We start from the raw sequence: 20,371 nt of genomic DNA on the forward strand, positions 1-20,371 counted from the left end.
GCGCGAATTAGGAATTCTGCTAGTAATTCCGATGGCAATGGTTGAGGTAGAAGCAACACGTTCCACTATTGTCATGGATCCTGGAGCTTTATGCCGGTGGTGGACACTGGATACCATCGAACGAGAGGTTGCGAAGTTTGTGGAGCAATATTTTATACTCTTGGAGGAGTACGCAAGTTTGCAGTTCATCAGACTAAAAAACGATTCTTCATAATCAAGCAAATTAATAAAAACAGAGCTCAAACTGTTACACGGTAAGCATCGCACATGAGCTACCTCTCCAGCTCCAGCATGAATCACCTAAACCATACGTCCTATTTATATGAATAATAAGTAGACCAGCCCAATATATAGCACAAAATGCCTAATTTGACATCCTATATCTCATAGGCCCAGGCGTTCTCGTTACGGACCTCGGCCTCCTCCTCCGGCGTGAAGTCGTTCTCGATCCCAAATACCTTCCTGACCTGCTCCGGCATCATGTCTTTGATGAAGTCCGCCGCGCGCTGGCATGTCAGCTCCAGCAGGCACGGCATGTCCAGGAAGTTGGCGGCATTGATCAGGCCGAACAACTTCTTCCTGTCGATGTTGACGAACTCAGCGTCGAACCTCCTAAGCTCCTCCTCCCCGCTAGCTTTCGCGGCGGCGGCGGCGGCGTGCTTGTTGCAGTACTCGACCACCTTGGCGAGGATGTCGGAGGCGACGTTGGCGAGAGGGATGGCACCGTTGGTGGCGCAGTCATCCTCGATCATGTTACCCAACGTCTTGGACAGGCTCGCCGCCGCCTCCGACAGCTCGAATTTCACACCGTCCGAGCTGACCAGCAGGATCATCTTCTTGCCGTCGGCGGCAACGTCTGCTGCTGCTGCCGATGCCATCTCGGTGGCGCGCTTGCTGAACAAAGGCGTGAACTTCTGATCGATCAGATGAGTGCGCCCTAGCTTGTTGATCACGAACCTGTTTGCGTTTCTCTGCAACTGGATGGTTTGGAAATTGTTAGTTTTGGCGGTCTGTATATATGGATGAAGCCAGAGATTGACAAACTCCGAGACGGAGTCTGTTTTAATCTGTTGAAGTAAATCCGAGTCTAACTGGGTTTCTGATCTTTCGCGTTTCGTGTTTGGATCAGGGCGAGGTGGTCTGTTTTTATTGCGTGAAGAAATTATTACTCTGATGCGGTCATGCGCAGTCCGATCGAATTCAATCCAATATTTTCAAATCATTTTCGGTCATTTTTGCGTTAATTCGTCTATGAGATTAAAATAGGAGCAATTGCAAATCTGACCGTACTTTAAGAACTAACTATCAATTTAATTTTTGAGTAAATTGCATTAGCGGTACATAAACTTATCAGGTGGGTGCAATTTAGTGTATGAACATGTAAAATGCTCGTTTTGGTGTATAAACTTGTCTGATACATGTAAACTAAGGCTAAAATGGCACGACAAGACCGATTTTTCTATGTTGAACATTATAAATTATAAATTAGTAGATAAGTAAATGACTGCGTGCACATAGTAGTAGAAATATTATATTTATAAACTTAGTTTCCACTTTATCTTTATTTGTTTCTATCCCTTGCATTATTACTCGGTTTTTGATTTATGTAATCATTATGCCTTATTATATGTTTATCCTTCTTAGACACATGTTTACATAGAGTTTAAATCAACAACAAAATCAACAAGATTAACCTTGCCGTGCAATTTTGACCTTGTTCGCACGCACCAAACAAGTTTGTGCACCAAAACGAGCGTTTTACAAGTTCATGTACTAGATTGCACCCATCTGACAAGTTCGCGTACCGCTGATGCAATTTACTCTTAATTTTTTTAAAGCCACATTGATCGTTTGACTCCTACAAACCGAAGATATGATCCGACTATTTTGTTAAAGCCATATATATAACGGTGTTAACTGAATCCTAAAATACCACTTTTGCCCATATTTCTTCAAAGCTTTTAGTTAGTTTGGCCTAATTATTGAATGGTGGAAATACTAAGAAAGATTTTTCACAAATTGTGCACTTTGTGTAGATTTTATAGATTTCCGACAAATTTGATTTAGATTTGTTATATTCTTCATTGGAGTCATCGTCGTCAATTCGTGCCAAGCAACAGCTAAAAAGAAATCCATGTATAAACTCATACGTATGGATGAATAGTAGCGCTTAAATATAAGGAAGTTATTCTTTTTTTAATAATAGATATTGTTAGAATAGGTGTCGAATATACTAGTCCTATTTGGTTACAGTTAGACTTGGAGTTGTAATAGGTGTTAAGGGGTGGAGTTAGAGTCGAACTCTGTAACCCGGCATCTCTCTTAAATAGAGAGGGGGGCACCACAATGTAACCATGGCAACTACAATATAGCGTAGACATGCAAGGAAATGATGGCGGCGTGGCCATGGACTCGTAGCGGCTAGGAGCTATATTGGTTGGGGAGAAGCGCCCATAATCAGAGCCTCGGGGATGTAGGCTTCGGCTGAACCTCGTTAACAAATATTGTGTGTTCCTGTGTCGTCATCTGGTTTGTCTTGGGTGATCAATGACTGAAGCGATCGGGAAGGTTAGTCATCGTTCCGCTATATTGACTAACTTCTATAACAAGTGGTATCAAAGCAGAAGGTTTTAGCATTGGATCAGGAAGACATGTGGAGGAGGAAACACAAGGTGGGATCGCGCATCGACAGGAGATCGTCAGTCGTGGCGATGAGATCGATGGCGACAACGAGGACATCGCGGAGGCGACGACCTCGCTCGCGATCAGACCGGCGATGGCGGAACGTGACCAGAAGACGAGGCTGTACGTGGCCGAAGGCTACCGGAGAGATCGGAGGGGTAGCGCCATGGACGGCGCGCCCGACGCACGTGGCGAACGCGAATCTGCGGCGGCAGGGAGGCCACTGACGGAAGAGCGAAACTGGCGAGCGTGGCGCGGCGCGGCGGACGTGCAGGGCCGTGACGACGGGGTCGTGGACGGTGAACACGAGGGTTGCGACTGCGGTGCGTGCAGGGGCACGGACGTCGTGCATGGAGGCACGACATACATGCATACGATGGTTATCAAGAGAGCAGAACAAATGTTTGGTACAGGTGCAGAGGTTAGGCGAGGAAGCAGGGAGGTATTGCTAGGCTGTTGGGTTCGGAACGGACTTGAATCCAAGCAGTAGTGTAATTAGGAGTCAGACACGGCTAGCATGCATGGACCAAATCTGATGTGGCCACGAGTGACACCTAGTTAAATTGGAAGGATTAAGACGGTAGAGATCCAACGAGCAATCAGCAAAAGACTCAAGCTTCGAATCGATAGAATTTCAGCACAAACCGAAAAGGACTTGAGCTTGCGTTTAACAGATCGGTGGAGCAGCTGAATGGCGGTAAAGTTCTTCAGGCAGGGAGAGGTGGCACAGGCTCCATTTGGGAGCAGCTGCTATGGGCTCTAACAGAGAAGACAGGCCGACGTACGGCACAGTTCCAGGAGGCACAGATCTGCTTCGGCGAGAAGTGATCAGACGCGTGCTTGTTCTGATCAACGGGGTTCTGCAGTTCTGTGGTTGTTTGGTTTTTTTTGGTTCGCATGGCCAGACCGAGTAAATTGACTTACCTGCATGCAAGAAGTGATTAGTAGAGCAATTAAGTTTGTGCATGGCCATGGTCACGTGGATCATTAAATGCATGACTGTGCATACAAGGTGTCACATGAATAGCTAGCAACATGCAGAGCTTGTGCGTTGGTGTCGCAGGCCATTGAGCAATGCATGGAGATCAAAGCAAGCAACGGACTTCATCAGGGGAGAATTGATATATCCATACAATGGACGAGATGGCATGAGCTAACTCGGTTGCGTTGGCATGGATAGGAGATCATATTTACCTGGAGTCCAGAACTTGATGATTGGTGCAAAGGGTTGGTTTGGCGGCGTGGCTCACGGGCACAAGACGGAAGGTATGGTGCAGCTTTGTGGTGATCAAGGTGATGCGGTGAGTATACGGCTCCGGAGAAGGTGCGTGAGGTGTGCATGTATGACGGTTAAACTGGGCCGGCAGGGTGGTCAGACCGACGGACTGGTTAGACTGTGGAGTTTGGACGGTTAGACCGGGTTCAACGGACGTGTGGTTCGTTGCAGGAACTTGTTAACGGATCTAGAAGAAGGACAAGAAGGTTCTACAGATGGATAGTTTGCAAGTGCGAAGGACGAGTAAACTAGCGGCAACAGGCTAGTCAGGTCGCATATGGAATTATTTGGTGGAAACATGATATATCTGGGACTTGATGAGGAGTTGAGATATATAGAGTTAGTCCAGAACTGAAGAAAAGATCCCGGGCAACAGCGGGTCAAATATCGTTGATGGGGTCGACGATACTGTTTGGCAGTACATGATATATCCAAGATATGCAGGTTGGCATGATGGGAATATATGAAATCTGCGTCACTGAAGAGGAAGAGCAAGCGCTATGATGTTAATTTCTTCAAGTGATTCAAGGCAACGGTAAATTTTCTCAAAGTATCATAGGTTCAGTCTACGGATGAGGGAAAGCGGGGATGTTGGATTTATTAGCTCGGTTCATAAGACAACAAGCTAGGAAGAAAGGGTTCTCTTCAAGTCTGGTGAGTTTGATTTATCTATTTGGTGATGACGCAGGTTATCTGGCCATGGATTAGATCAAGTCAAATTTGAGATGGAAGATGGAGGTGAACATGGTCTTCGGGGAGTCTATGATGTTACAGCTAGGAAGAAATCCAATTTCGCTTGGCAAGACGACTGAGATGATAGGTGAGAAGGTGGAGCACTGTTGCAGGTGGAATCAAGAGAAAGAAATTACAGGGATAGTAGAGTCTCTTGAAGACGGTGGGTCTGGCGTAGACTCGTCGGGCGGCTTGCGGTGAAGCTACAAATAAGATAACCCAAGTCTGGAGGAATGGTGGATCGGCATGGTGATTCTACTGCTTCTGGGTAGCGTATATTCACTAAAGTGGAGTTTGTTAGAATAGGTGTCGAATATACTAGTCCTATTTGGTTACAGTTAGACTTGGAGTTGTAATAGGTGTTAGGGGGTGGAGTTAGAGTCGAACTCTGTAACCCGGCATCTCTCTTAAATAGAGAGGGGGGCACCACAATGTAACCATGGCGACTACAATATAGCGTAGACACGCAGGGAGATGATGGTGGCGTGGCCATGGACTCGTAGCGGCTAGGAGCTATATTGGTTGGGGAGGAGCGCCCATAATCAGAGCCTCGGGGATGTAGGCTTCGGCTGAACCTCGTTAACAAATATCGTGTGTTCCTGTGTCGTCATCTGGTTTGTCTTGGGTGATCAATAACTGAAGCGACCGGGAAGGTTAGTCGTCGTTCCGCTATATCGACTAACTTCTATAACAGATATAATCTAATGGTGTAAAATAATGGGTCCACCAATTTAAGTAAAAATCAACGGTGAGATTAGATATCGTCACGTGGTGGCTTAAGAGCGTTTGCCGAAGTGCCACGTGACGGCTTAAGAGCGCTTATAGGATGTTTAATGGATTTTTAGTAGATAATAGATAGATAATAGATAGATAGATGTGGACAATGCTAAAAAGTTTTATATTATGAAACGGATGGAGTATAAAACAGCGGGAATAGTAAATAACACGTGACAATTGCCTAAAACTCTAGTTCTCGAAAGCCCATTCGTTCTCCTTGCGAATCTCCTCCTCCTCCTCTGGTGTGAAGTCGTTGACGATCCCGAACGTGTCCCTGATCTCCTGTACCGTCTTGCCCTTGATCAAGTCAGCCATGTGTTGGCACGCAAGATCAAGTAGAGACGGCACGTTCAAGTAGTTGGCGGCCAAGATCAGGCCGAACAGCATCGTGTTGTCGACATCGATGAAGCTGGCATCGAAGCTCTTCAGCTCCTGATCCTTCACGGCGATGTCCTCGGCCGTGGCGGCGGCGGCGTGTTTCTTGCAGTACTCGAGCACCTTGGCGAGGACGTTGGAGGCGACGTTGGGGAGAGGGACGCCGTTCTCCGTGCATTCGTCCTCGATCATGTTGCTCACTAGCTTCGACATGCTCGCCTCTGCCTCCGTCACCTGGAAGTGCTGCCCGTCCGAGCTGATCAGAAGGATTTTGCTGTCGCCGGCGTCGGCTCCCTCCTTTACTGCCGCCATTGATCGATGTCGGTTAGTTTCTCGTCGAACACGCGGGGCCGGGGGATTGCTGTTGAGCTTGAACACGGACGGACGGGACGAACTCGCTAGCGGATCGATTGGTTGCGCGCGGTGAGCTGAACTGTTGAAACGACGTTAATTGGTGCTTGGCGAGCTGTTTCGCGCATGCTCTGTATTTATTGCGAGAATTACCAGGCCGAGCAACTCCGATTCGTACTCCAAATCCAATCTGATTCTAATTAGTTTTCGATTGTTTCTGCCCTACTTTGCCATAACGCCAACACAGCTTAATTAGCTACTTCTACTCAGTTTAATCGGACTCCGCTTCAAAACCGAAGTACGAGTTATTTTTGGAGAGATTAATTAATTAGTTTGTTTTCTTTCGGTATATCTTATCTTATTTTAATCTTATAACTAATCAAAAGATTCGTATTTTTTCTTTCGTCATATCATTCACACACGATTTTCGTCCGTGATCTGTGAGCCCGCGTACGGGTTATCCGTCTCCATCACAATCAGATCAGAAAATATCCAAAAAAGAACAGACAAAAACAAATCCAAAAATCCAAAATCGCCCTAGGTATGCTTCCAAACAAATTTTTTTTAGTCCATACAGTTCATTGGGTCCAACTCGGTTCCAGAAAAAAAAGTTGACGAGGAAAAAAGACTAATTCAAAATCAAAGAACAATGTCTAGCTACATCAATGAAATGACAACAAATACTAACAGAATGCTGAGCTTGCCAGATGTCGAGGCCGCTGCTCGTCGGGGACACCGCCACTGCCGCTGGGCCCGAGGCTGAGGCCATCGCCGCTCCCGCTGCTCCTTGTTCGTCGAGGACGAAGACGCTACCGTTCCCGCTGCTCCGATGCCACTGGACAGAGTCACTCCTGTTGCTAGCTGAGGACGAGGATGCTGCCGCTCCCGCTGCTTGTCAAGGTAGAGGACGTCGCTCCCACTGCCCCGACGCCACTGGACGGCGTCACTCCTATTGCTAGCTGAGGCCGAGGCCACCGCCGCTCCCGCTGCTCATCCATGGTAAGATCGTCACACCTGCTGCTCGCCAAGGAGTCGGAGAGTGGAGAGGGCGCGCCACCGTCGCTAGAGCCGATGCTACCCTCCCCCTCTGGCCAGATCTGGGAGGGAGGGAGGGAGGGGAGGGAGCGCCGCCTCCGCCACTATTGCTCCCTCCTCCAGCCGGATCTGGGAGCTAGGGAGGGAGGAGCGCCACCTCCGTCGCATGCGGTGGCTGCCCCCACCATCGCTCCCCTCCTACAGCCTGATCCAGGAGCGGGGAGAAAGTAAGGGGAGGGGAGCGCCACTGTCCTCCCCTCATCTAGTCAGATCCGGGAGGGAGGGAGTGGATGGCGCGCTGCCGTCGCTGGAAGAGGGAGAAGGCGCGCCGTCGCTGGGGAGTGGCGAAGGAGAGACGGTAAGACGGAGAGAGCGACGAGAGAGAGAAACGGAGGCCGAGGATTCTAGACAAGGAGATAAGGTTCCAGAGGAGGTGGGGTCCACGCTGATATTTTTCTTTGCCGTGCGCTCCAACATGCATAGGATACAGGGGTGGACATAGCAACGCTCAGCTGAATATTCATATTTTTAAAATGTAGCTACACCTCATTGGTTAGCCTATGAAACATTTGACCGATAGGTCGTTGGTTTGTTTCCCATAATCTCTATGGTTAGAGACTGTTCTTTTCCCTTTCCTTTCCTAACCTTTTTTTTGAAAAAATTTCCTGCTGTGTTTTTTTCAACACTTTATCACCTTTTCTTATTAACAAAACCGGCACATGGTACATCTATTAGATCACGTCATTAACCGTTGGACACACGATTGATCATTCGCCGACATCATCTATTATATAATATAAGCTATTTGTTTTATAAACCAGCACTTATATACTGCTATAGGTGCTGGTTTTTTCAGCCACGGGGCGTTTGAGTGAAAAAAATGACACAAATCCAAAACCCAGCCAAACATTGACATAACTGCACCGCCAACGTCTCCTATGCCTCGATCTATTTCACAAAATCGGAAGAAGCTCAATTCGAGCATGCTCTGTCCAAATCATATATTGATGTCTAAATCAATACCCAGAACATGCCAGATCGATGCCTAAGTCAACAAAATCCACGGCATGTTGAAGACATGCCGCCGTTGCTTGCTCGAGGCTGAGGCAGCTGCACACCGGGGTCGTCGCCACCTATGCCGATGTCGTTGCCTCTCCTGCCGCTTGACGAGGCCGAGGCCACTGCTTGTCGCCGGTGCGGACGCTGTCGCTTCTCCCGCTGCTTGACGAGACCGATGTCTCCGCTCGCCATTCGGGGCCACCAGCGCCATTGCTGTTGCTCACACTGTGCTGCTCGCGTGTGGATGTAGGAGAGATCGGTTGTGGGAGAGAGGAGAAAGAGATAAGGGGAGAAGTGTTGCGTGGCTCCAGGAGAGAGAAGAATAGATAAGGGGGAAGAGAAAGAGATAAAGTTGGATATGTCCGTCCGTGACATATGGTGCTATGACTAAATAAATATTAGTGCTACTGGATGGCTGGATGCATGGAGATCTTGAAAGCTACATAATAGAATATTTTTTACTGTTCAATCTCTTTTACCAGAATTGCTATTGTTTTATCATGCCTTGGCACCATTAAAATAAAATAATATTGAATTAATGAAGCCAGCTACTACACATATATATTGCTAGGAATATAAATGAAAAAAAATCGTATTTGCCCGTATATAATTTTGAATTTTAATTTATTTCTAAAACATAATTTTGAAGTTTTCTTAATGTAGTTTGTTGTTCAGCATTGGCTTTTACATGTATATAAAAGTTTTATCCGCGAAATATATTTTGGTCGCTAATAAGTCGTTATAGCTTATAATTAGATTTGACCAACCAATGACGACCACCATGCATAGAATATAAGAAAATATAATTTCGATGTGCCACGATTTAGATGTGTCGATCAGTTCAATCTCAGGCACTTTCATCATGTAGGAACGCATGAGTATAGAAAATACAATTTCTATATGCCGCGATTCGAATGTGTCGTCCGCTCAATTTCTCTTATTTTTTGTTACACTTATCTACTTTAAGAAAATATCGATTTTTTCGTTCATCACACAGATTTCCATCTATCTTCTCCAGTACAAAAGCAATTGCATTGTGCACCCATTTGTTCCTCCATATGCTACAACCATCGACCTCGTGTCATGAGCATCATCCATATCCCGTAAAATATAAAGCAGATTAATTGTTCGAGAACAAACTTGACTTTTTGGTCATTATACACATCATCAATGCTTATGATCATGCTTTGGGTGCTTCAATAAATAATTGAAATCAAACTTCAGTCACCCACCATTACCCGGTGCAACGCACGGGCATTTTGCTAGTTACCCTACATATACCTAATATGAGAATTAATCAAGACTCCGAGTAGGTGCGTGTGTCTCCTGCTAGATCACGAGAGCTACTAAGAGATTAGAGATCACCAAGAATTTCTAAGACCTCATCAACCAAAACAGATGGGAGTAACTAAAAAATTGTTACAAATTCTTTGAGGTAAAAAACATTGAAATGTAAATATATCATACATAAACTGCAACTAGATAGTTACAAACTTATGATGTAACTTTATATATATACATAGTATATGTTTCAAAACTTATAATCTGAAATGTTAGCTTAAACATGCATGATCATCTAATTTTGTGCAGCCAATAGCCCTGTAGTAGATGGATCCTCCCTGTAGGGTAGAGTTGTCAGTGTAGTTGTGGACTGGTCGTCACTAGGTTTGATGTCTAAAGCGTCACCGGTGATCGATCCATAGGTTGATGTAGCGGTAACTTACCACCTGTGAAATCACCTGGTTGATCATGAATGGGTCCTGATGATAAACATGGAAGATGGCTTACCGTGCGAGAGAGCTCGTCATTCTCGCATGGTGCCCCTTCCCTTCTTATATATGAAATCTGTATGGACGCTTCGCAATCGACGGGTGCATCACCTATCATTCAAAAAATAGTACTTAGTCGTAAACATGGGTGAGCAGGTTTCAATAATCTAACCAGTTAATTAAGCAATGTGATTCTTTTAGCCGAGATCAACAAAAACATATACTCATCTAGTTAATACAACTACATAAATCAATTAACTATATGTAGTTGTCGGTAGTAAAGTAAACTAGCGGTGTTCGAGAATAGAACAATACAAAGCTCTACCTTTCTACCTCAAGATTTCAGATTACGAATTTCATGGATTTGTGATGAAAAACCATTAATCAACAAAAGATTTCAGATTCCAGAGACGGATGACGTGAGCGGCAACACAATGCTAAAAAACGCTATTTCGGACTATTGTTACTGACCCAACCTTCAACTAACCATGATCACTGAAAATTAACTTTACTCCATTGATCACCACTTCATGTAAGATAGCGAATTGGAAGATACAATCTAAATTCTCAGGTATCACTGTTCAATTGACTATATAATATGCTGTAACATGAGCAAAATTGACACAAATTTCCAGCACGTTCATTTGTACCTTAAATAAGAAAATTAATGCCAGGCCACCACATATAGTTAATTGATCTATGCAGTGGTGTTAACTAGAAAGATAGTTGTATAATAACAGATTGTTTTTCAGAAAAATATGTTAAGATGATTTTTCTTTGGTTTTTACATTATAAGACATTTTGGGTTTTGATTTTTGAATAGATTTATACATTGGTCGATGCATATGTTTCATATATGTGGCTAAGTTTATACAGATGTTTGTGAATCTACACGAGAGACAGAGTCCAAAACATTTTAAAAAAATAAAATGGTGGGGTACTAAAATACCGGAAAGGTGCATCGATCGATCTGGTTCTTGTAACCCCCTATATATCACTAGGTAACGGGGGTTTCTAATGGCTGCGCGCGTGCCAGCTGCTTAACTCGCGCAGCCGCACACGCACCCTCCCCCAGGCCCCTACGTGATAAGCGGATCTGATCGCAATAATTACGCACATTAACGTTAATTACCCTAATTAGTATTTTTTAAGTACACAAAAAATTGGGATAAGTATAGCGAATTAACTACAATAAACTTTCAACGAAGGTTTGAAAACTTTTAAGTCAAGATTTGGAACATTTAAATCAAGATTTTTTGAAATTTGTAACTCAGATTTAAAAACATTTAGGTCAAGATTTAAAAACTTTCAACTCGGATTTAAAAACTTTCAATTCAAACTGAAAACTTTCAACTCGGATTTAAAAACTTTCAACTCAGATTTAAAAACTTTCAATTCAGACATGAAAACTTTCAACTAGAATTTAAAAACTTTTTACTCGGATTTGAAAACTTTCATCTTGGATTCGAAAACTTTTAACTCAAATTTAAAAACTCTCACCTCAGTATTCAAAATATTCGATTCAAATTTGAAAACTTTCTTCTCAAAGTTCAAAACATTCAACTTTAATTTAAGAAACTTTCAATTTAAATTCAAAACTCTCAACTGATATTGAAGGTGAAAGATTCAATTTATAAATATCGAAAAAAAAATCTCGCGTGTGTGGAGAGAAAAAGGGGGCGATTTCTGAAAAAAAACGAAAACTAGCGCCCGAGTTCAAAAAAAAGGAGAAAAAGAAGAGAAAGAAACTAGTGCAACATCTACGGTGCCGTGTGGGTCGGAAGTGCGCGGCCGCGGCGCGTATGCGCCAATTAGGAACTGTGCTAGGTAACTCTGACAGCAATGGTCAACGCAGAAGCAACACATTCCACTATCGTCATGGATCCTTGAGCTTTATGCCGGTGATACTGGACACTATCAAACGAGATGTTGCAAAGTTTGTGGGGCAATATTTTATACTCTTGGAGGAGTACGCAAGTTTGCAGTTCATCAGACTTAAAAAACGATTCTTCATAATCAAGCAAATTAATGAAAAACAGAGCTCAAACTGTTACAAGGTAAGCAACGCACAAGAGCTATCCAGCTCCAGCATGAATCACCTAAACCATGCATACGTTGTATTTATATGATTAATATAAGTAGATCAGCCAATAATGCACAAAATGCCTAATTTGGCAACCTACATCTCATAGGCCCAGGCGTTCTCGTTACGGACCTCGGCCTCCTCCTCCGGCGTGAAGTCATTCTCGATCCCAAATACCTCCCTGACCTGCTCCGGCATCATGTCTTTGATCAAGTCCGCCGCGCGCTGGCATGTCAGCTCCAGCAGGCACGGCATGTTCAGGAAGTTGGCGGCATTGATCAGGCCGAACAACTTCTTCCTGTCGATGTTGACAAATCCACTTTACGAAGCATATTTGAAATGTTTTGATCTCTATAATTTGGGATGAAAATATAAGTGGATTGATCCTACAACCTGGCATGGGGTAAAGGCATCAATTCTAAATTATCTCGCTCAAATTAAGTATGAAAATTTAAAATAGAGACAGTAGCATTTTCTTAGCAAACTACCACTAAACTGGAGCATCATGTAATAATTACATGTTTCTAGATTGTTCTATGCTATATGTCACAAATTCACGATGTAATGTAGCAAATTTTACAAAAAAAAATAAATGGATATGGTCTTTAGTTTCTATCTGGAATTGGCTTATATATTGCTGAGGCCATATCATGTTTGTTTCACTCTTATGATTCCTTGGTGCAACCAATGTGGTTAGTACGATCAGCATGTTGTTCAACTGGCCACATGACTTCATGGATTATATATATAATTCATATGCTATGATCGTCTTAAGATAATTTATTTATCTCCTAAAATGATCATTTATTGATAAAAGCATCAATATCAAAATGTATGGGTAAATAGCTCCTCTATACATGCTGAGAAAAAAATTAATCAAGTTGATAGAAAGTCGTTAGATGTCTAATGGGATATAAGTAATGGGTCTACTAGTTTTATAAAAAATTAAGCTGGGATATTTTTTATTTTTAGTGAGCAATTTTAGTATTTTATTTTATTTAGGGTAAAATTTGCTACAGGACATGGAAAAAAAATGTAATTTGTCGGCACACCGTAAGAACGCGTATCTGCTGTGGAACACTGAAAAAACTTGTATTTAGTTGCTGGACACCCATGACATTATTTTATAATATCCTTGACCTAGCGAAAGTATGATTTTGCCTCTTGCCTACCAAGTCCGGCTCGCATACACCTCCGACGCTACAACCGCACACTCACCGATTTTGCCTCTTGCCGGTGAGGTGGCTGTCTAGAGGGGGGAGGGGGTTTCAAGGAGGGCCCGTGCGCCTGGGCCCGCGGCTCCATGTCGTTCCCACACTCATCGCCGTTGCAGCGCGAGGGCCATGCCGGTGCCGATGCTTCGCCACACATCGCGCTTGGGGTGACCACATCGTGGACGACCTCCTGATTCATATCGAGTAGGGCGTCGCAGAGCGCAGACTATTGCTGTCAGTCTCGCAGCCGCGCCACACCACGCTGCCACACCCTCTACCGCCCATGTTGTGACTACCACAGCGTCAGAGCTATATGTGAGCCGTACATGGAAGGAAGGGGAAAAATCATACTTTCGCGATTGTTTCCTCTCCGTTCCTTCTGGATATAACAAAATAATGTCATGGGTATCCAACAACTATTTACCATTTTTGCGGTGTCTCTCAACTAATTACATTTTTTATGTCCTGTAGCAAATTTTACTTTTATTAAGTAGAGGCTTTAATATAAATGTGGGTCGATAATGTAATTATTATTAGCACTTAAATATAGTCAATATAGGCATTAAGTTATTGTTTTCACTTAAAAAATAATAGCTGGCTAGACCTAATAGACATAATTTTAATTTTAATTATCATAGAGATAGAAAAAATAGACCTAATAAACATAATTTTAATTTTAATTATCATAGAGATAGAAAAAACAGAGAAACATGACGAGGTTTGAGATCATTTGTAGAAACTTTAATGAATGGTATTTACGTAAATTTATAGAATAGTATGTTTTATCTTTAAATAATAGAAACTCATATTTTAAAGATGATCAAATTTTTTCAATGGTACTAGGTACATATGTGTTTTTTTGTTTATTGATCTTTATAGTACGTCTGTGCGTAGGCTTACTTTTTTTTTTTCTTCAGACGAACAGCAGGTACGTCTGTACGTCTGTCCTTCGTTGTCTTTTCATTCGTACGTACATATGGAGTACTTGCAGTTATAGTTCTCCCCGTATACATACAGAGATTAACGAATTAGTTTCTTAAAATAAAATACATCTAATCTAATGGTTTAAAATACGGGGTCCACCGATTAAAGTGAAAATCGACGGTCGGATTTGATAGTGCCAAGTGGCGGCTTAAGAGCGTTGGTAGAAGTACCACATGGCGGCTTAAGACCGTTTATACGAAGTTTAATGAAATTTTAGTATATAATAGATAGTGTTGGCGGATGGTATGAGGCCCTTCGACCAAACCTGCCGAAACCCTTGGCGAAGGCTATGGAGCAAGAACGGCGCAAGGCGAAGAGTAGCGCCAGGTCAGAGGCATCTCAGGCGAAGGGTGCGAGGCGAAGACTGTCTGCCGAAGGAGGATGACTTCGCCTTGACGAGTTCGCCCCCGCGAGGGCCGAGGAAGCCTTGCCAGCCCATCAGGCCGGCAATCGCCGGATGGCCCATCAGGGGCCCATGAGCCCCCATAACATTATGTACCCCTATAAATGTCCCTTTTGTAAGGGTAATCATGTAAATTCCCCTGTACAACCTAAACCCAGGTAGTAAGAACCTGTAATGGGACTATAAATAGTCCCCTAGTAAGAACCTGTAAACCAAAGTGAAATTCAAAATTTAGTACACTTCATTTTCCCAATCACTGTTGAGTAACCACGTCCTTCGACGTATGCAGTTGTCATTTCGACAACAGCTGGCGCCGACCGTGGGGACTCCGAGCGAAACCACTGAGAGCGAATGCCACCGAAGAGGGTCGTGAAGGAGAAGGTTGTCAGGTGGAAGGAGAGCGACGCCGGACCGGACATGGCTGCCGAGGAAGGAGCAGAGCCTTCGGCGTCCGTGGCCGAAGATGGAGAAGCACAAGCGCCATCAAAACCGCCTTCGGCCCCTGCAACCTCTGTGCAAGTGCCGAATGCGACCGACATGGCGAAGGCGGCTGCGGCGGCAAGGGCACTCCAGACCAGGGCGGAGATTCTTTCGACAAGCCAACCGGTGGTGCCCCAAGCCACCCTATCGCAGCCGGTAGCGGCCCCAACCGCGCTCGCCGTTGAACAGGCCCAAATCAGCCTTGACCCCGAAGCACAAGCCGAAGCCGGCATGGAAGCCATGCGGCAGAACATGACACGGCTCCAAGACATGCTTCGCCAAATGCAAGAACAACAACAAGCATACGAGGCGGCAAGGCGGGCCAAGGCCACGACGGCTCCAATCCTTCAGTATTCGGCAGGCTATGTCGCACCTCAAGTCCATCCGCAAGTGACGACCCAGCCCATTCCACCACAAGCCGCGTAGGCGCCGGTGTACTTCGCCGGGCAGCTTCAACCGCCTGGCCAAGCACCACAATCAGGCGCAACTCCAAGCTTTCCTTCAGCAACTCAACCAACCCCACTGCATTTCAAGCACAGCCCCATCGGCTCACCCGGTGGGGAATACAAGTCAAGGTGCGCCCAATTGGTAGCCACCAATTCAGCCAGGCTCGGGACCTTCGCCGTGGAGTCAAGGACCGCAGTTCGACATCGTCAACGCTGCTCAGGTGCCAACTGTTCGGCAGCAAGTTCCAACCCCAGGCTTCGGAACAAACCAAGCACCAATCCAAGCTGCTATGATGTGGACGCAGCCAATCTTTGACCCATCCATGGCAGCCCAGCAAGTACCACCAGTTGGAGCCGGGCAGTCGAATACCACGGCCCAACTCCACACACAAGCTGCGATTTCGCCCTTCGCCACACCGTACCCGCAGCAAGGTGCAGTAAACAGGGCGGGAGGCGAAAAGGGGCTGCCGCTTAGTGGGGGAATCAAGACTCGTCCAATCCCGCCCCAGTTCAAGTTCCCACCTGTCCCACGTTATTCGGGCAAAACTGACCCGAAGGAGTTCCTCTCCATCTACGAGTCAGCGATCGAAGCGGCTCATGGTGACGAAAATACCAAGGCGAAGGTAATACATCTCGCTCTAGACGGCATCGCCCGTTCTTGGTATTTCAATTTACCAGCCAACAGCATTTACTCATGGGAGCAATTGCGCGACATTTTTGTCCTTAACTTTCGAGGCACCTATGAGGAGCCGAAGATGCAGCAACACCTTCTTGGCATTCGCCAAAGGCCGAGGGAATCGATAAGAGAGTACATGCGTCGCTTCTCGCAAGCCCGGTGCCAAGTTCAAGACATAACCGAGGCGTCGGTTATAAACGCCGCTTCGGCCGGTCTGCTGGAGGGCGAACTAACAAGAAAAATCGCCAACAAGGAGCCGCAAACGCTCGAGCACCTACTTCGCATCATTGACAGGTTCGCAAGGGGTGAGGAGGATTCTAAGCGACGACAAGCTATACAAGCTGAGTACGATAAAGCCTCCGTCGCGGCTGCTCAAGCTCAAGCGCAAGTTCAAATTGCCGAACCACCTCTCCTCACTGTTCGCCAGTCTCAGCCGGCGATCCAGGGACAGCCGCCAAGGCAAGGCCAAGCCCCCATGACTTGGAGAAAGTTCAGAACAGATCGGGCGGGCAAGGCTGTGATGGCTGTCGAAGAAGTGCAAGCCCTCCGCAAGGAGTTTGACACCCAGCAAGCAAGCAACCATCAGCAGCCAGCCCGCAAGAAGGACCGAAAAGACCTCTACTGCGCCTTTCACGGATGCTCTTCGCACACCACAGAGCAATGCCGAAACATTATGCAACGTGGAAACGTGCAAGACCCAAGGCCGCAGCAGGGAACAACTGTCGAAGCACCCCACGAAGCAGTTCAGGAGCAAACACCCCCAGCCGAACAACACCAAGATATACAACGAAGGGTAATCCAAGTGATTACAAGAGCTGACTCGCCAAGCCAGTTGTCGAAACGGCAGAGGAAGATGCAGATCCGCATGGTCCACAGCATCACTTCGGCGGGTGAGGGGGCGCCACAGTACGTGAACCAGCTGATCTCTTTTGGGCCAGAAGACGCCGAAGGAGTCCTGTTCCCGCATCAAGATCCACTGGTAATCTCAGCTGAGATAGCCGGTTTTGAAGTCCGACGAATCCTGGTCGATGGAGGGAGTTCGGCCGACGTGATCTTCGCCGAAGCATATGCTAAGATGGGCTTGCCAACCAAAGCTCTTACACCGGCACCAACGTCGCTCCGGGGGTTCGGCGGAGAGGCAGTGCAAGTTCTTGGCCATGCACTTTTGCTGATAGCTTTCGGCTCGGGAGAAAACAGGCGCGAAGAGCAAATACTGTTCGACGTCGTTAACATCCCATATAACTACAACACCATCTTCGGCCGTGCAACCCTGAACAAGTTCGAAACCATTTCCCACCACAATTATCTCAAGCTCAAGATGCCTGACCCAAAAGGGGTGATAGTAATCAAGGGACTTCAGCCTTCGGCCGCTTCAAAACGCGATCTAGCCATAATCAACAGAGCAGCGTGCAATGTTGAAACCGAACCGCATGAGCGGCCGAAGCACACGCCGAAACCCACCCCTCACGGCAAGGTAACAAAAGTGCAGATTGATGATGCCGACCCCACAAAGCTCGTATCACTGGGGGGGCGACATGGCGAAGAAGAAGCTAAGAGCATACTAGAGGTGCTCAAAAAGAACATCGATATCTTCGCCTGGAGCCCTGACGAGGTGGGGGGCGTTCCGGCGAATCTCATCATGCATCACCTAGCAGTCAAGCCGGATATTAAGCCAAGAAAACAAAAGTTGCGCAAGATGTCTGCCGATCGCCAAGAAGCAGCGAAGGCCGAAGTACAAAAATTACTCCAGGCAGGGGTTATTCAAGAGATTGACCATCCGGAGTGGTTGACGAATCCAGTGCTGGTGCGGAAGTCAAATGGCAAATGGCGCATGTGTGTCGATTTCACAGACCTGAACAAGGCGTGTCCGAAAGACGATTTCCCCTTGCCGCGAATCGACCAGCTCGTGGATTCAACAGCTGGATGTGAGCTCATGAGTTTTCTGGATGCATATTCCGGTTACCACCAGATACACATGAACCCGCTCGACATCCCAAAACATCCTTCCTCACTCCATTCGGCACATTTTGTCACCTCAGGATGCCTTTCGGCTTAAGGAATGCAGGAGCAACTTTCGCCAGGCTGGTGTACAAGGTCCTTGGCAAGAAGTTGGGGCGAAACGTGGAAGCTTACGTCGACGACATCGTCGTAAAAAGCCGCAAGGCTTTCGACCATGCGATCGACTTGCAAGAGACGTTCGACAGCTTGCGCGCGGCAGGCATAAAGCTGAATCCGGAGAAGTGCGTTTTCGGCGTCTGCGCAGGCAAGTTGTTGGGTTTCCTTGTTTCCGAGAGAGGCATCGAGGCGAATCCAGAGAAAATCGATGCCATCCAGCAAATGAAGCCTCCGTCAAGCATACATGAAGTACAAAAGCTTGCAGGCCGAATTGCGGCACTCGGTCGATTCCTCTCAAAGGCGGCCGAAAGAGGCTTGCCCTTCTTCAAGACCCTCCGGGGCACGGGAAAGTTTAATTGGACACCAGAGTGCCAAGCAGCATTCGATGAGCTAAAGCAATACCTGCAAAACCCGCCAGCTCTGATAAGCCCACCCCCAGGAAGCGAACTGCTATTATACTTAGCAGCTTCGCCGGTGGTAGTCAGTTTTGCACTCGTCCAAGAAACAGAGTCCGAACAGAAACCGGTCTACTTCATCTCCGAAGCATTGCAAGGAGCGAAGACAAGGTACATTGAAATGGAAAAGCTTGCTTACGCTCTAGTAATGGCTTCGCGCAAGCTTAAGCACTACTTCCAGGGCCACAAAGTCATATTCCCATCACAGTACCCCTTGGGCGAAATACTCTGAGGCAAGGAAGTCACTGGCCGGCTCAGCAAGTGGGCGGCAGAGCTATCCCCGTTCGACTTGCATTTTGTTGCACACTCTGCTATCAAGTCTCAAGTGCTAGCTGACTTCGTAGCTGAATGGACACCGGTACTTGCCCCCGACCCCGAGCCCGACGACCAGTTCTGGGCGATGTGCTCTGACGTTCGTGGTCGCACAAGAGGACAGGCGTTGCGGCAGTCCTCTTTTCGCCGAATGGTGTGCCGATTCGGTACGCAGCGAGATTGCAGTTCGACACAACCAACAATGCAGCAGAATACGAAGCCGTTCTCCTGGGCCTAAGGAAGGCGAAAGCACTGGGAGTCTGGCGCCTACTAATTTGAACTGACTCCAAGTTGGTAGCAGGCCATGTTGACAAATCCTTCGAGGCAAGAGAAGAGGGAATGAAGAGGTATCTGGAGGCTGTTCGGTCCATGGAAAAATGCTTCACTGGCATAATGGTTGAACACTTGCCTAGAGACCAGAACGGGGAAGCAGACGCCTTGGCGAAATCCGCTGCTTGTGGTGGCCCGCATTCGCCTGGCATCTTTTTCGAAGTCCCACATGCTCCAAGTGTGCCCATGGACAGTTCGGAAGTCATGACAATCGATCAAGAGAAACTGGGCGAAGACCCACATGACTGGCGAACCCCATTTGTGAAACACCTTGAAACTGGCTGGCTTCCGGTAGACGAAGCAGAAGCGAAGCGTTTGCAACTCAGAGCCACGAAGTATAAGATGGTCTCGGGTCAGCTTTACCGCTCCGGGGTACTTCAACCCTTACTTCGTTGCATCTCTTTTGCCGAAGGCGAAGAAATGGCAAAGGAAATACACCAGGGGCTATGTGGCACGCACCAGGCTGCAAGAGCAGTGGCCTCCAAAGTATTTAGACAAGGAGTTTATTGGCCACTGTGTTGAAAGTCTGTGTTGAGCAAATCAAGAAGTGCGAAAGTTGCAAGCGTCATGGCCGAAGCCAAGCCGCGCCCCAGTATGATCTGCAGCCCATTGCACCAATATGGCCCTTCGCCATATGGGGACTGGACATCATTGGGCCATTCCCGGTGGCGCGAAACGGGTATAAATTCGCAATTGTAGCTGTGGAATATTTCTCTCGATGGATCGGAGCCGAACCCCTTGGGGCGATCACTTCGGCAGTAGTACAGATGTTTGTATGGAAAAACATTGTATGCCGTTTCGGAGTGCCAAAAGAGTT

The 20,371-nt window shown here is 46.5% G+C and overlaps 2 protein-coding genes across 2 annotated transcripts; both read right to left on the reverse strand.

The window, feature by feature from the left end:
* Window positions 1-353: 353 nt before the first annotated feature.
* Window positions 354-965, reverse strand: LOC127785126 (SKP1-like protein 5). Its single transcript, XM_052312548.1, has one exon. The coding sequence runs from the start codon at window positions 876-878 to the stop codon at window positions 378-380; it is 501 nt and encodes a 166-aa protein (XP_052168508.1). The 5' UTR covers window positions 879-965; the 3' UTR covers window positions 354-377.
* Window positions 966-5,493: 4,528 nt separating this feature from the next.
* LOC127783661 (SKP1-like protein 5) lies at window positions 5,494-7,684 on the reverse strand. The gene has a single exon (XM_052310855.1). The coding sequence runs from the start codon at window positions 6,152-6,154 to the stop codon at window positions 5,657-5,659; it is 498 nt and encodes a 165-aa protein (XP_052166815.1). The 5' UTR covers window positions 6,155-7,684; the 3' UTR covers window positions 5,494-5,656.
* Window positions 7,685-20,371: the final 12,687 nt, after the last annotated feature.

The sequence above is a fragment of the Oryza glaberrima genome, chromosome 9, assembly GCF_000147395.1.
Source record: "Oryza glaberrima chromosome 9, OglaRS2, whole genome shotgun sequence".
Lineage (NCBI taxonomy): Eukaryota > Viridiplantae > Streptophyta > Magnoliopsida > Poales > Poaceae > Oryza > Oryza glaberrima.